The sequence below is a fragment of the Embiotoca jacksoni genome, unplaced genomic scaffold (genome assembly GCF_022577435.1).
Source record: "Embiotoca jacksoni isolate LCO1_2020_lvr unplaced genomic scaffold, fEmbJac1.0.p SCAF_11, whole genome shotgun sequence".
Classification (NCBI taxonomy): domain Eukaryota; kingdom Metazoa; phylum Chordata; class Actinopteri; family Embiotocidae; genus Embiotoca; species Embiotoca jacksoni.
The window spans coordinates 12,297,437-12,315,144 of NW_027185241.1; the positions used below are offsets into that span (position 1 = coordinate 12,297,437).

Genomic DNA, 17,708 nt, shown 5'->3' on the forward strand with positions numbered 1-17,708 from the left:
TGTAAGAAATACAGGCAAGAAAGGGAGGCTGTAGCTCAGTTGGTAGAGTGGGTTGCCCACTAATCGGAAGGTTGGTGGTTAGATCCCAGTTCCTCCTGTCCACATGCCTGAGTGTCCTTGAGCAAGACACTAAACCCTAAAAAAAAAAAATTGCTCCTGATGGTGTATCATCGGTGTGTTGTAAGTTGCTTTGGATAAAAGCGTCAGCGAAATGTAATGTAAACGAAATAAATAAATGTTGCTGTAAATAATCTGCACCTTTAGGATACAGTAAGGGCTAACAAAGATGAATTTGAGGAATAATGGCACAAATAATCTGTTTATTTATCATTTAAGCTCCTCTTTAAACAATGATCCAACTCCATCTGTACAAATACAGTATTATCACATTATTATGTCAGTTCTTCCTCCATGGATAATTAGCCTTTGACAACTCAGCACGAGAGAAAGTATATTTTCTCCTCCAGTTTACCCGTTATGAACTGCTGCAGTGTAGAATGAAAATCCCTTCTGAAACACAGTTTCAGAAGTATAGACTAATTTAATGATTTCTCTATATGCAAAATCATGCAGTAAAATAGACATATAATAATAAATTCCTCTAGTGTGGCTGTAGCTTGCCTTCTGACGGCACACACGTAAACTTTGATAACCTACAACTAAACACAGAAAAACTTAAATAATTGCTTTTAGCCCCAAAGATGAAAGAGTAAAAATCTGTGCTTATCTGGAGTCCATGACACTAAAATCTACATATTGAGACAGAAATCTTGCTGTAGCTATGAACTTTGACCTAAATTTCAACTTACACACAAATGTAATGACAAAATCAGCCTGCTACTACCTCCAAAACATCACACAAATAAACAAATTGTAAACAAAACACAGTATGGTCATGTGTTTATTTTCAGCATGCTAGGCCATTGTCATGGTGTCTTCACAGGTCTTAGTGAAAAATAAAAATAAAATCGACCAGACAGCTGCAGTTTAGGCAAGGCAAGGCAAGGCAAGGCAAGGCAAGGCAAGGCAAGGCAAGGCAAGGCAAGGCAAGGCAAGTTTATTTGTATAGCACATTTCAACAACAAGGCAAAGTGCTTCACATAAAGCCATTAAAAGCATCAAAACATCAGGCAAAGGAAAAGCAGCTTTAAAAACAATTAAGAACATCAATCGAAACATTAAAAAAACTGTAATTAAAACATTAAACAAGCTAAAAATAGAATAAAAGTTGCAGTGCAGTTTAAGAAATAAAATACAGAAGTAAAATGCAGAAATGCAGGAAATGTAAGTCGCTTTGGATAAAAGCGTCAGCTAAATGAAATGTAATGTAATGTAATATGTGGAGCATAAAAACTGAACGCTGCTTCTCTGTGTTTAGTTCTGTCTCTGGGAACAGAAAGGAATACCCAAAATGCTGCTGCCAGACTTCTCACCAACACCAAGAAAGTGGAGCACTTTACATCAGTCCTTAAATCACTGCACTGGCTTCCTGTGTGTCAGAGGATAGATTTAAAATGCTATTACACACACATCCATTAATCACTAAATGGTCTTGGGCCTAAATACGTCTCTGATTTACTTGGACGTTACGAAGCGTCCAGACCCCTGCGGTCGTCTGGGACAGGTTTACTTAAATGTTCCCGGAATCTAAACCAAGCACGGTGAAGCAGCTTTTAGTTTGCTCCCCACCCGTGGAACAAGCTTCCTGAACACCTGAGGTCTGCTGACACCGTCAGCTCGTTTAAATCAGGGCTTAAAGCATTATTGTTTGCTGTGGCTTTCCAGTAAATTAAATGTGTAACCTCAATTCCAAAGTCTTGGACTTCAAACTGCCTCGTTTTTTATTGTCTTCTAAATGCAATTACCTCTTAATATCTTATTCTTAATGTATTTCTATGCCTCTCTAAAGCACTTTAAATTGCTTTGTGTCTGAATGGTGCTCTATAAATATACTTGCCTTGCCTTTTAAGATCATGCTTTTATTATAATTATTTTGGGCTTTGATGGACAGAATTTGAGGTAGAGGCCAAAGATAATGATTGTTTTTTGTTTTTTTACTTGCAACAAGTTCATAAATCAGGGGGTGCTGTTTTAGTGAGTCACAAAAGGGTCTGTAGGTAATCATGCATTCAAGCGATTAAATCATTGATGAAGCTGAGCATGAAAGAAAGAAGAAGAAAAAAACACACTTACAGGAAACATGTCCACTTACTTCTAAAAATAGCCGTTGGCCAACATTTATTTATTTATTTATTTTTTTTAAATGACTGATTACAAGCTTGACATAGCACTTAAATAACAATGAAGCTGTACTGTCTGAAAACACAGACAGATGACCACCACATGCTGCCAGAACAGCTTCAATGCACCTTGATGTTGATACAAGTCTGTGGATCTCTGGAGGGATGCACATTAACCGTCTTTAAGATGCTCCTTCGCCTGGTGTTTTGTGTACAGTCTGTCCAACATGGCAATCCAAAACCTCCTGTGGGTGTTCAACTGGGTCAACATCTGATAACTCCAAATGCCATAACATATGATTTACATCATTCGCCTACTCAAACCATTCAGTGACACCTTATGCACTATGGATTGGGGGCAACGTCATCCTGGAAGAGACTACTTCCATCGGGATAGAAATGTACCATCATGGGACAAAGGTGATCACTCAGACCAACTTGGTATTGATTTTCAGTGATCATTTTCTTAAAGAGGAAAAATGGAACTAAACCATGCCGGCAAAATGCCCCCACAGCATAACACAGCCACTACATCCCCTCACTGTAGGGGTCAAGCACTCAGGCTTTACCTTTAATTTGTCATCGCTCTGAATATGTTCAGGGTGGCGGCAGATGACACTGTTAGATCGGAAGAAGTACTCTGAAAGACCTCAGGACAAAACATATATTCGGTTTTAAGGTTCTGCAGATTACACCTTCTCAGGCTGCAGTAAAACTGATGTAGATTATGTTTATTCATATTATTACTGCCTTTGTAATCAGCTGTCACACCGTGCATGGAAGAAATGTCTCATATATTTGTTTTTAATATAGCTACAGCACTGCTGCTAATGTGGGTCACAGAGTCCTGCCAGGCAGCCAGGTAGCATTGCCCTACGTGAGAGTGACGCCCTCTTGTTTCTGTCTCGGTGACGTGCCAACAACAAGCACACCGGGACGGCCGCGGGCACTTCTGGCTCTTTGGGTAAACAACAAATATACTGCGTCTCTATTTGCAATGACCACAACAGCAACAGCCCACAAACGCCAATGTGCCAAACAAATAAGCTTCTGAATAATTTAGTGCAACGCCAGGGAGCACAGACAGCGAACAATATTAAAGTGCATGATGCAATATATAGGCTTTTCATTGTACAAGTCACACATTTCTCCACAATTACTCCAATGACATGGTTTCATAATATCTACAGCAAAGTCACAACAGCTTGTCCAAAATAGTGTTTTACCTCCTCAAATTACATAATACACACCACTTTCTCATATGCCTAAAACACACACGCATAAAACGAGCAAGCACGTTATATCATCAGCAGATTCAGCAACTTAAACAGCGTTTAAAAGCAAATAAAGCTTGACTTACCTTTCAGAAGTGAACACAGCTGGCCTTTATTCAGCCACGGTGGCAACAGTATCCTCTCTGTCCATCCTGTGCCAGTCCATGTTCTTTGGAAATCGTTACCAGTCCATTTAGGTTGTCATGTTCCGTTTCAATTTTGAGAAACTGCGTCCTCCTGAAGCAACATAAACTTGTGATGACGTCTCACCTTAATAAAATCACCGGGAAAAACCGGTCCCTTTCCGTAGTTGCATGGGTCTTCTGGTTTAGTTCCAGCTGATAGACATATTTTCCCAGAGTTTGTCCCACTCCCACAGAGAGTTTACAACAAAGACTTCTAATATACTAACGTAAACGAGCCAGGGCCTCTCCATGAAGCCTGACTGTAATGACACAGAAAAATGTTCTGTTTGCATCTTCTCAGGGAAATCCAGGTACTATAACTTGATATGATCCTCTCATTGTTTTACTTTTGTTGGGGTAATTCAAAATATGCATGACAGCTTTTGATGGTGGAACAACTGGGTAGTTTATTCCATCATCCTGGAGGCTCAGCAGTGGACTTGAGGGTGCGTCATCATGGCTAACACTCCCGGGATCAATACATTTTAACTGGTTGTTAAAATGTATTTAAAATGCATGCTGCTGTTTTTGGAATGTGTACCGTCTATTTTTTAACAATTTATAGGCAATTTAGTAATAATACTAATTCTAATACTAGAAATTAGTATTAAACATGAGCATAACAACATATCATTTTCACCAATGAAAGCACAATAAGTTTCTTTGTTGAGAGAATTTATAGTTCCCAACATTAACAATTATGTAATTCTTCACAAGCAACACTTTCAGAAAACACAAAGTAAAGAACAATGTCTGTATAGTTAACATTGGGCTGTACAGATACATGTATGTCCTTGAGACTTTTCAAAACCTCACTGCTGTGCATTCACCTGCATTTTTACTCATTTCTACTGAAAGTCGTTTTTTACAACAACGATACATCCACACTGTCAGGCAGCTAAAATCCACCCAATAGAGAAAGAAATGTATTTTTCTATGAATCATGGAGAAGCTAGGGAAAAAAGGTGCATATGGATTGCAATGAAGCAAAGAGGGTCTTTGAAAATTTTGATCAGAAATTTATTTCCCTAATGTTACCAGCTGAAAGGATTTATTTATTTGTCTGCAGCATCATCATCTACCTGATCTTTGCACATGCAAAAAGTGAGCATTGCATCATCTTCCACATGAATTGTGTTGCATATTTAACATCGCTGAACAGCCTCTCAGCCAAATACATTCACAAAACAGAGACACACAGTGTGTAAGTGTGCGCGTACCATTAGTATAAATGTTCTGTTGTTTCTTTCTGCTATGACTAATAATCCATCCTGATCCCACCCGGTGCACCCCCCTCCACCTCCCCCCAGCCCTCTCCCCCCTCCCCCCATCACTGTCTTTTCCTCTAATGAGCTGTGGTCTGTTATCAGTCATTACAGGAAGCCTGATTATCCGACTGGCATTCTGCACACGCTCACAGAGAACTTCCTGAAGGTGACCTTTACACGTCGCCATAGAAACTGCCTCTCTGCTCAGAGATGCTCGGCTTGCTCACTGAGTGTCAGAGAGACACACACAGAGAGAGAGAGAGAGAGAGAGAGAGAGAGAGAGAGAGAGAGAGCGATAACAGAACATTTTCTCCAAATAAAAGTACATTAGTATGCTGCGAAATAAAGCCCAGGTGCAAATCATTTTGTGATGGTTGCACAGATCATTTTGCGAACCAATGATAAAGATTCATGAACTCACCGAAACAAGGGGTTTCAGCTTCTTATTTCATCCAATTTATCCTAGAATTAGGACTATAAAGGTCCATGATTTTCTCTGGTTTTAGGGTAATTTTCACAGCCACTACTGCTTGAGTTAATTTACACTCATGCCCTTAATCCATTTGAAAAGAGTTGCTTGCAAGTTATATTCAAAATTCAAATATTCAGTAGCGCAATGTAGAAAACCGTTTACACTAATTAGACCTGTATCAAACATACATTTCATTGTGGTGTGTTTACAATTGGCTACAAAATGTGGATAAATTAAGAAAAGAAGGATCTATTAATGTAAATTGAAAAGGTCTCACTGAAAGATGTGAACTAAAGCGCCAGTGAGACACCTACAGTGCATCCGTAAAATATTCATACCACTTCACTTTTTCCACATTTTGTTATGTTACAACCTTATTCCAAAATTGATTAAATTCATTTTTTTCCTCAAAATTCTACATACAATACCCCAAAATGACAGTGAAAAAAGTTTGTTTGCATTTTTTGTTTCAAAGAACAAAAATATAACTCATACATAAGTATTCAGCCTTTGCTCAATACTTTGTTGAAGCACCTTTGGCAGCAATTACAGCCTCAAGTCTTTTTGAGTATGATGCTACAAGCTTGGCACCTATTTTTGGGCAGTTTCTCTCATTCTTCTTTGCAGGACCTCTCAAGCTCCATCAGGTTGGATGGGGAGCGTCGGTGCACAGACATTTTCAGATCTCTCCTGAGATGTTCAATCAGGTTCAAGTCTGGGCTCTGACTGGGCCACTCAAGGACATTCACAGCGTTGTCCTGAAGCCACTCCTTTGTTATCTTGTCTGTGTGCTTCGGGTCGTTGTCCTGTTGGAAGATGAACCTTCGCTCCAGTCTGAGGTCCAGAGCGCTCTGGAGCAGGTTTTCATCAAGGATGTCTCTGTACATTGCTGCATTTATCTTTCCCTCCATCCTGACTAGTCTCCCAGTTCCTGCCGCTGAAAAACATCCCCACAGCATGATGCTGCCACCACCATGCTTCACCGTAGAGATGGTATTGGCCAAGTGATGAGCGGTGCCTGGTTTCCTCCAGACATGACGCTTGGCATTCAGGCCAAAGAGTTCAATCTTTGTTTCATCAGACCAGAGAATTTAGTTTCTCATGGTCTGAGAGTCCTTCAGGTGCCTTTTGGTAAACTCCAGGTGGGCTGTCATGTGCCTTTCCCTGAGGAGTGGCTTCCGTCTGGCCCCTCTACCATACAGGCCTGCTTGGTGGAGTGCTGCAGAGATGGTTGTCCTTCTGGAAGGTTCTCCTCTCTTCACAGGACAACGCTGGAGCTCTATCAGAGTGACCATCGGGTTCTTGGTCACCTGACTATGGCCCCCCCCCCCCCCCGATCGCTCAGTTTGGCCAGTCGGCCAACTCTAGGAAGAGTCCTGGTGGTTCCAAACTTCTTCCATTTACGGATGATGGAGGCCACTGTGCTCATTGGGACCTTCAATGCTGCAGACATTTTTCTGTACCCTTCCCCAGATCTGTGCCTCGATACAATCCTGTCTCGGAGGTCTACAGACAATTCTTTGGACTTCATGGTTTGGTTTGTGCTCTGACATGCACTGTCAACTGTGGGACCTTATATAGACAGGTGTGTGTCTTTCCAAATCATGTCCAATCAACTGAATTTACCACAGGTGGACTCCAATCAAGTCGCAGAAACATCTCAAGGATGATCAGTGGAAAGAAGATGCACCTGAGCTCAGTTTTGAGTGTCATGGCAAAAGCTGTGAATACGTATATACATGTGATTATTATTTTTTTAATTTTTAATTGATTTGCAAAAAATTAATAAAAAAAACATTTTTTACGTTATCATTATGGGGTATTGTGTGTAGAATTTTGAGGGAAAAAATGAATTTAATCCATTTTGGTATAAGGCTGTAACATAACAAAATGTGAAAAACTGAAGCGCTGTGAATACTTTCCGGATGCACTGTATGTCACATGTAGTACAGAGTAAGTGTGTAATGTCTGTGTCTCCATTGTGAGTCTATGTAAATTGTTGGCATGCCTAAGTAAGCGATATAGTGAGGCTGAATTGTTGGACACCTTATATGTGTGTGAGTGAATGCTGTGAGAGGAAGTCTGGGCTATCTGTAAATACACAGAGACACTTAAGAAACAATGGCACACAAGGGCTTTCAAAGATGTTAAAGACTCTTGTGTGAAAGAGGCTTGTTCTGATTTACACTGGTATGAAATGAAGGATATGAAAGACAAAAAATCTGCACTGTTAATTTGTTTATTTTTATAATGCACAATTTCCTATTACGGCCTATGACAACATCCATAAGGCAAAAGGCTGGTGTACACTTTGGATGGGTCCCCAGTCCTTCCTGTATCTTCATCTGTATGTGGTACAAAGGTAGGACCAAAATTTGTATGAGTCACTCCTTTAATTAGAAATAAAGGTGAGATGCATTGCCATTTAATGCTCACCTATGGCACTGGTCTCCTATAAAATATGGGCCTTGAACATGTACTCAGAGAAAGTACATTTTTCCATTGAAACCTTAACAAAAAATGTTTTTACCATGACAGACCCATGTCTGCAAATTGTCACATGTATCTGATATACACAAACATATGTAAGATTTAGTCATTTATATATTGTTAACTTCACAGTACAAAGACACACAATGTTGTTGCTTCACCTGTTTTCCTGTAGGTAAAACGAAATGCTCATTTGAAGCACAGTGGGAAATGACCTCTCCTTTGAGACATGATAGCATCTCTTCATCTTAGAAATATCCCCAAAGTCATTGTCATAGTGATATCTGCAATAACCTTCTCTCATACTTGTGCTTCCTCCAGCACAACCTCCACTGCCACACACAAACATGCCTCTCACAATCATCATCTGACCCAGTCACCTGCTGTTTTTTTTGTTTTTTTTACACACCTCAGTATAAACACAGAGAACTTACAACAATAAGTGTGTTGGCTTTCTGAATATAGTTTTCACGGACTGACTGTCCTTTCACTGCATACTGAAACTCTGCCTTTTGACCAGGTAAAGACAGATTTTTCCAGACCTTTTATGCCTCTTAAAATACTCTTATGTTGATCCATAATCTGCTAATACTGCACCTCTCTGAACAGCCATTTAAAACAGAAAATTGCTGATTGCTTTTGCCTATAAGTGGAAACATCCATTTGAGCTGTTGTTGCTTGTAAATATGATGTTTGATAACATGTGGTGTTAAAGTTCCCGTATTATTTTCTATTACTACAGCAGAGCATGCAAGAAGATCACCTCATGCCAGGCAGCTTGATCTGCAGCAAAACTTAGAGAGCTGAAAAGTCAAAAGTTGTATAATTTTGAAGTGTTGTATGACTCGCAATCAATAAATTGTGACAATGACTCACTGAACAGGAAACTCATTCACCTTCTTTATTGAGCAGGGATTTCATATCGGAGTCGTGACGTCTCTTTAGGTCGTACCTTCTTTAAGAGCAGCGCTGAGATGGTGACTAACACCTCCTTCAGTTGTATACGTCATTGACGGAGCTAAAAATAGACTGTCGGGGAATGTGACTGGAATTCTGGAAAACGGGGTGTGTGTGTGTGTGTGTGTGTGTGTGTGTGTGTGTGTGTGTGTGTGTGTGTGTGTGTGTGTGTGTGTTTTGCATCATTGTGCACCTGCTGAGGATTTCGATTCATGACTCAGATGCATTTGTTCCAGTTTCTTCTGTGACTTTGTTCACTGGTTTGTCATTTTGTTTCTGTGACTGGTGCTCCAGGACATCCCACTGAGCCAGGCTTTGCGCGCTGTGTTACTTTTTGGGGAAGTGACTGCGTCATTAATATTAATGTCTTCTAAAATGTGTACAAATGTGAAGATTATCGTAAATATTTGGTAAACTATTTATTTGACAGAGACCAAATTCTATGGAGCTGTCCCTTAATATTTTTCCAGTGACATTGTTTTTGCCATCACCTATGAGAAACAACCCTCTCTTCCTATGGTAACATGTCCCAATTAATACCCAATCCGTCCGTCTATCTATCTATCTATCTATCTATCTATCTATCTATCTATCTATCTATCTATCTATCTATCTATCTATCTATCTATCTATCTATCTATCTATCTATCTATCTATCTATCTATCTATCTATCTATCTATCTATCTATCTATCTATCTATCTATCTATCGATCTGCTTGTCTTTTTGCCAACTATGTCTTTCATCCATTCGTTCATTCATGAATGTCATTCTCTGCTAGTCGTCCCAACCTTTCTGCCTGGTTATTTATATTCGCCACTGAATCATATGTTGTCATGGATAGGACGCATGCGCAGTATGCAGCGTGAAAATCTGAATCATCGATGGAAAGAGAGCGAGGGAGCGAGAGAGGTGACTGTAGAGTGATGGGACCCGGCTGAGGGAAGAGCAGCGAGTGATTACTCTCCAAGCTGGTAATGACAGGTAAATTGCGATTTTTTTTTTTTGTATTTTTTTGTATTATTAGTTGTAAACACTGTGTATCGATAATGTTACAGCAGCAGAGTTGGATTGTGGCTTTTGGAAATAGCATAACGGGAATTCATATTTCCTGCGGTGACTCATTCAGTGGTGTCATCCGTGCACAAGAGCCCATCATCTTGCACATCTGGAAGCAGCTTCCATTTGGAGAATAATGTCGAACAAATGCTTTCTTGAAATTTAGTGCTGTCTACAAATTCGACTATGTCTTCATTTATGAGCGTTCCAGGCATTGGTCCTAATCCAATCAAATAAAACTTTAAAACGTATAACTGTATCTGCAGAGGTCATTTATTTTTCAAACTTACTCCTTTTTTGGATGATTAAAATCGAATTTACTCAAACTTCTTTGACGCAAAGTCCGCGTTTCTAAGTTGAAGTGAAAAACGTGTTGTGTGTCTGTTTGCGTCTCACGGGGGGGTTGGGAGGAGGAATGGATGAGGTCTGTTTTCAGACTGGCGTCACAGATTACGTCTGTGTGTTTTCCTGCTGGGCTTGAGGGACTGGATGGGAGTAATGGCGTTTAGCACCACGGCCAGCTCAAGCTTCAGCGGTTCATGTTGGGGTTACAACACGATGTGGACATTCACAGCTCGATTTTAATCTTATCAATGTCTTCAGATTGTATTTCTCATAAGCTATCTGTTTTTCGTCAAGACAGGCAGACATTTAGTTTAATTGGCAGGCTTATTTTAGTTGTCTCGCGTGTTGTGGACAAAGTGTCAATAACAGGACTGATTGAAAATCAGAATTATATTTGTCAGTTGTTAAACTCATCTGACCACTGTCACAGTTTTATTTTTAATTTATTATTCTAGTTTATCCACAGCATTCCAGTTTTGATGTTTAGTCAATTAGATGACATTGTTGTTGGTTTTGTATGTTTCTGTATGCTTGACTGTTGTCAAACACCCATATGGTCAAGGACACTGATTCAATTTTACAAGAACTGAAGTTAATTGTCCCAAATGTTGCTCCTCTGCATTAACATTGAGGATGAAAAATGTCCATTTTCCTATAAAATACATATTGTAGTTACACATTCAGGCAAGGGTGTGAATTGAAAGAAATTAGACCATCATGCAGTCACGATGACTTGTAAAGGAACTGCAGCTCAAAATCAAGAATCTCATGTTTTGATTTTATTTGTCTGGATGATGGATATTTTCTTGCATATTTGCAGATATTGGTACAGCATGATTTTGCCGCATCTGGACAGACACAGTTGTGCATGAGAGTCCTCAGCAGATACAAATTAGGCATGATTTGATTAACACGGGGCGCCAGGGAACAGTGTGCCTCATCTTAATGCTGTATTTCACTCATCGCACTCTTGCTCTGTGGCCCTGGCATCTCCCATATACTCTGTGTACAAGGATGTTCAGATAACAAAGATAGTGGTAGATTGGAGTGTCTCTCCTCCCACAGCAGACACATAATTGGAAAAACAATCACCTAACTGGTTTACCAGGAAGTGCAACCAGGTGCAAGCCTGATAGAAGAGGTGTGTGGATATTGCTACTTTACTTAACATTACATCATCCATTAGAGCTGCTTGATTTACATACTTCTCCTGATGAAGCAGAACACCTATTTTTAAGCCACTTGTTGTGTTTCAAGTGCAGTTCTTTTGCCCTGTGTGTCATAAAAGCACACAGCATTGCCTTGGAACCATAATACACTCTGAACTAACGCATTGCTGGGATTTGCATCGTGACTTCTTTTTTGAAATGTCTGTGAGCATTTACAAGATACAGTACCAACAGTGGGATCAATATTTCACCACCACTTTAGCTCCCCAGTCTGACTTTATTGTGGTGCAGCAGAGACAGCAGTTAAGATTTAGTGCAAACTGATAAAAAAAACTTCAAACATGGCTTGTTCGTTCAGAGGCACTGAGCTGTGTATTGCCTTTGGAGACCAAACCATGAGGGAACTAATGTGTGTGAAATGGCATTTCCCAGAGCAGGTGCTGTTTTGTCTTTTTATGACATTTTTTTTATGATGATATAATAGGTATCTACTTATATAGTGACAAAACAAAAGTATGGGAAACATGTCATTACCAAACAGAACCTACCACATAAAATTTTGATATAAACATCTTTATTATGAGGTATATTCCTTTATCTGTTGTTATCTTTGTTCTGAGTTTAAAATTTACAATACTATACGTTATCTGTCTGTTAAACCGAAGAAGTATTTCTTTAATTTACAAAGCTTGCAAACTGCAACTCACTAAATATATTGCTTTGTTTGCAATGCGCAGCACAAAAAAAAAAAAGATTTTATGTTTTATCATGAAGCATATTATGAAAAGGAGGTCATTCTGTACATGTCAGCACTCTGTATTCAGCTGAAAAAAATATTGAATCTAAAAAGTCATATGTCACGCCTTATTTCATAAAAGCAGACAAGGAGAACGCATCATTAATCTCAATGCACTGAGGCATCTATGCCTTCGGTACACTGTTACATCATTTTGTGGCAGTGTGTGTGAGGGTACATGCTTGTGTGTATGAATGTACTGCATGTGTGTTTGTGTGTGTGTGTACATGTTTATGCATGGGGAACAGCTAGAGAGAATTTGTCCTCAAACTGTGTGGGTGTGTTGTTTTGAATGAGATGTGCAGTTATGCATTCATGCATGTGTGTGTTCACAGGCAGACAGATGTGAAGGATGACTTCTTGCTCAGAGATCTGTGGGTCAGATTATGGCGAGCAAGCTCAAGCCGGCGGAAACTACCAGAAGTATGGAGTCCGCTCCTACCTACACCAGGTGAGAGTGCAGACACACGCACATAAAGAAGTGCAGGATATTATCCTACAAATATTCATGATTCTCATTTCACAAAAGTCATAAGCCTGATCAAATAATTACTGGATCTTCATGTCTTGTGGGCGATTTTTTTCTGTATTTAAATTGTAAAAAAAGATATCTTTTGAATCCCTTGTTCAGTTTTATGAGGAGTGCACAGCTTCTATCTGGGAACGTGATGAAGATTTTCAGATTCAGAGATCGCCTAGCAGGTGGAGCTCTTTACTTTGGAAGGTAAGCTTTTTCAAACAAAACAACGTTGCTGTCATTTAAATAATCGTATGCGGATGAAGCACCTCGCATTAAGCGCTGACTTCTGTCTCTCCAGGTCTGTCTCGCGTTCGGCACTCTGATCTTGTTTGCGGGCCTCATTGTTGTTCTGGTGGGTTATGCAACTCCAGTTAGGATTGAAGCATTTGGTGAAGATGATCTCCTCTTTGTTGACAGGTAAAAGAACAGTGCAATACACTAACGGGAAGTAATCCGTGTAATATCTTAAATTAATTATTCATTAATTATTTTAAACCGTCCTCCTCGTAGGTCATGTACTGTTGTTGTTTTATGAAAATGGGGAAGTATGAGAATGTGTTGATTCTATAAAGGGGGCTGAAAACACCCATACATATCATTTTTGGAGTAAATGGAAACAGATATTTTGTTGTTTGGTATGAGGATGTGTTTATTATTCTTACAAAGCTATGCTATACATTTAACTTTAACAGTTGTAATCTGGACTTTATTTGCATTAATTGAGACAGTAAAACAGTATTCTATATTATAAATACTGTATAGATGTAACCATTATAAATCACACACTGAATTAGAGCTGCTGTTTTCAAATAAACTTGAACAAATATTGTGTGACAAATAAAAAATAAAAAATAAAAAAAGAACCAAAAAAAGAAAAACAAATCCTATTTAATTATGTGTTTGTTGAACAACAGGACATCTGAAAATGCGAGTAAAAAAATTGGGAAAAACAACACATTTTGTATCAGATGACTAAATGAATTAATGTTTCATTGTCTCGCTTTTGAACAGCCACGCTGTCAGTTTCAACCGTGCACTGGACGTTTGTAAGCTGACAGGTGCTGTGCTGTTCTGTGTGGGAGGAACCTCCATGGCTGTGGGTCTCCTGCTGTCTGCCTTTGCCAAAAGCTACTCCAAAGAAGAAAAGTATCTGCAGCGGAAGTTTAAGGAGAGGCTGGCAGATCTGCACGCAACAGTTGGTAATGTTGCATTCTCTACTTTCCCGCTATGACAAATAATGAAGTAAAGTTCAAATATTACGTGTTTAAGCTGTAAATAGAGTGACAGATTCTTGATTAGTGTTATTTTGTACTCATTATGTCACAGGTTCCCCAATAATGAGAGCACCAACTCCCGGAGAGGGAACGGTGCCAGTCACACTGTCCAAAGTCCAGAACATCCAGCCAGTGACCCCAAAGTCAGAGACCTGATTGATGTCCAGATGGAAGCATAAAGTGAAGTGTGTATGAGGATTGATTGGTGTGCAGACTTTGTGTGTGAGTGTGTGTGTGTGTGTGTGTGTGTCTATCTATGTGTGAAGTTTCTCTTTTTAAAGGTCAGCTTACATGACTGATAGCATTGGTTCCTCATCTTAATTTGCTTTGTTTGATATTAAAACTTGATTTTAAAGGAGTTAATATAGATGAACAAAGTTTGTGTTGTCATGAAACTCACAAGCACACAGGCAGTCTCACCCCGAAAAAACAAACCACAGTAACAAATAGTCAAACACAGCCAGTGAACAACGGCATCATAGTTTCCACAGAGCTTTTTTCTGTCAAGAAGATTAACATGTTGTAAAAGAGGATGTCACTGCTGGAGAGCTGTGGTGTTATTGGTGACTGGCCCCTATTCGCAGAAATTATCAAAAGTAGCACTGAACACAACAGTCATAATCTTCTGCCCAGTGAACATCAGAGCACGAGTGTTTCTGTGTAAAGAATATGTACTTTTTAAGCATGTACATATGTTCTGTTCAACTGTTCATCCAAAGACGACAATGACATCTGCGAATCACAATATGAATAATAGTTCAGTAGCGTTTTACAGTTTACATGTGACAATGACCCTAAAGTCTTAACAGATAGGCTTCTAGAGGTGTCAGGACAGATTAGACACAAACACAGATCCAAACAGACCTTCGGGGCAGATTTCCCACTGACATTATCTTCTGTCTTATTAGGCTTCCGATCTGGTTTCCTTCAGTAAATCTTCAGACAGGATCAATAGACGAGACCAGACAGACTGATGAAAGGTACATTGAACCAAACAGAACATGCAGAACAGTGTAGTCTGTCAGATTACTTTCTAGGTAGGACAGCTGAGGCATTCATAATACCTTCTATCTAATTTGTTACATTTTGACACTTAAGACTTCCTTCACCACATTCTCCCTTCATTTGCTTCCTTTTTCTCCCTTTGACAAATGCAAGCACGCAGACACACAAGTATCCATCACAGCATGCATATTTTGCAACATGTTGAATCCAAATGTCGTTAGCTGCCTGGCATGAGTTGGTGCTACTTGTGAAAATCAAAGACAGAACAAGGGCGCATCAAGAGAGACAAACAACGTGACAGGTTACATAACTGAGCGATGACGAGAGAACGCTCTCTCGCTCTCCAACGAGATATCAGCAGCATCATCAGTACTGATGCTGGTCTGTCATGATTCAAAGATTCTTTAGATACAATAACTGCCATCCCGCTCTCACATACAAAACTTAGATAGGATATGTTGCAGTTAGCCGAACACACGATGTGTAATATTATTGAACTTAGAAAATCATCAAAGCTTTTTTCACAGATTGTGTACTGTATTTGCACTGAAACAGATGTTACTTTAAGACGTTTTTTTGTTTTGTTTTTTTACAGGTTTGGCATTCACACTTACTGTAACTGTAACTTACAAGCACAATAAGCTATTAATGGTCATGTTTTGCTGCTTTTTAAAACACTACATGTATTATAAAATCTTATGTTCGTTTTTGTTACTGTTTCTTTTGGTTTATCTTTTAGATTCATTGTGAAAAATTCAAGGTATACTGTAAAATGCAACATTTCTTTTTACTGTACTTGGTTAGAACAAAGTTAAGGTGGTAGTTACTGTCCAATTGCCATCAAGCTACGAGCCTCCTCCTGTGCATCAACGCTGCAAGTCATTCCAAACTATGGCTCTTACACACATCGATGCAGCAACATTGCAGGATATTCACTGTAAAAAAAATGTTGAATTTGCTATGCTGGCTACATACAGTAGGTTCATGTAAGTTGACCTTTTGATATCATTCCCATGACCTCCACTCTTCTGTCTTTCTACTTTTACTTTAAAAAAAAAAATATGTGTCATTTTAACACAATTGCTATCAGATACAACACCAAATTATAGCTATTCTGTAACCATGAAAAATAATATACTAACAAATAAGAAATTTTCAGAGAACTTACTGAACCATTGAACAGCAAACCTGCACCACAGGACAAATAGCAAAGAAAACAAGTTATGGACAAACCCTCCAATGCCCCCTGAACTTTAGTAAGTGATCTAGATATGTGCTGATTTGTAATAATATGTTCCATGCTGCATTACAATCTCAAATCCACAATGGATATTTTTCTGCTCTGACTAACTTTAAATGTCTCCTGATGTAACTGTGGATTATCCCAGTAAATGAAAAAAAAAAGAAGAAGTATACTGTACTTATTGGAGACTGGAGTGGATAAAGAACTAATATATATATATCAACGTCTATAAACAGTATGTCTATTTTTCAATGAATACAATAAAATTGACATATCCGCAGCTCAAAAATGTGTGAAAATTGTATGTATCTAAGTCACAACATACTCACTAAACAATCAAGTTGTAGTTTACATGCATTTCTGTCCAAACCCAAATAGATATTAAACTCACAGTGAGCTTGACCTTTGATGACCAAAATCTTATTGGATGTCTTAAAAAACGTCATTTGTGTCACATTGTCCATGACCTTTCACCTTTGATTACTAGAATCTGCACATCATCCTTGTGTCCAAGTAAACATTTGTGTCAAAGTTGAAGGTCCCTCAAGGCGTTTGTGAGGTATCGTGCTCAAAAGAATGGGAACGGCGTGAGGTCACCTTCAAAAACTGAACAGTTCATTGCTGAGCAAATTTGAAAAGTCCATCCTGTCGTTCTTCAAAATATCACATTCATGACAATGGGTCATTGTAAGGTGACATTGACCTTGGACCACCAAAATCTTAAGATAAGGTAAAATAAGACTTTATTATCCCACAGTGGGAAAATTTAGTTAATTGTTGGTACAAAGTGAATGCCTTTGGCAAGTTAGAAAAAGTAACCTCAAGGTGCTCTTTAGATATTGTGGAACAGACAGATAAAGCGAATGTAAAGTCACAGTGATCTTAAACTTTGACTATTGACCACCAAACTCTAATCAGTTCATCCTTCAGGCCAAGTGAAGGATTATGCGGCATTTGAAGAAATACCATCCAGGCCTTCCTGAGCTATCATATTCAAGTAAATGTGATGAAATGGGCCCCTGTGACCTTGCCTTTGATCTTTTCCCCCTAAAATCTATACCGTTCACCATAGGTATCAAATAAATGTTTTTGCCAAGTTTAAAGAAATTCCCTGAAGGGGCTCTTGAGATATCCTGTCCAAGAGAACAGGGCAGACGGACAGACAACCTGTTTTTTAGTTGTCGGACAGGCCAAACGTTCATCTCTTTAATCCTCCCTGCTGTTTTATTTTAAACTCACTGCCTTGCTGTTTTGAATTAACCTAATAATTGATTTTTTTTTTTTTTTTTTTTATCCACTTAAATCCTTAAGAACCTATAGATGACTGGTTAGTTTCATATACTATATATATCTACTTTGACCAAGGTGATTTTATTCTTAAAGGTACGGTGTATTCCCTTAATGGTGAAGAA

General features: G+C 39.0%; 1 protein-coding gene across 1 annotated transcript; it reads left to right on the top strand.

Annotated features, from left to right (window-relative positions):
* The first annotated feature begins 9,760 nt into the window (after positions 1 to 9,760).
* On the top strand, positions 9,761 to 16,698 carry nrsn1 (neurensin 1). Its single transcript, XM_069143205.1, has 6 exons — positions 9,761 to 9,869; positions 12,590 to 12,705; positions 12,886 to 12,978; positions 13,073 to 13,191; positions 13,786 to 13,973; positions 14,101 to 16,698. The coding sequence occupies exons 2-6, from the start codon at positions 12,607 to 12,609 to the stop codon at positions 14,202 to 14,204; spliced, it is 603 nt and encodes a 200-aa protein (XP_068999306.1). The 5' UTR covers positions 9,761 to 9,869; positions 12,590 to 12,606; the 3' UTR covers positions 14,205 to 16,698.
* Positions 16,699 to 17,708: the final 1,010 nt, after the last annotated feature.

Coding starts and splice junctions, on each gene's coding strand:
- nrsn1 (XM_069143205.1), top strand. CDS start 12,607: ATGACTTCTTGCTCAGAGATCTGTGGGTCAGATTATGGCGAGCAAGCT. Junction 12,979..13,072: donor GGAGCTCTTTACTTTGGAAG/GTAAGCTTTTTC, acceptor CTGTCTCTCCAG/GTCTGTCTCGCGTTCGGCAC. Junction 13,974..14,100: donor AGATCTGCACGCAACAGTTG/GTAATGTTGCAT, acceptor ATTATGTCACAG/GTTCCCCAATAATGAGAGCA.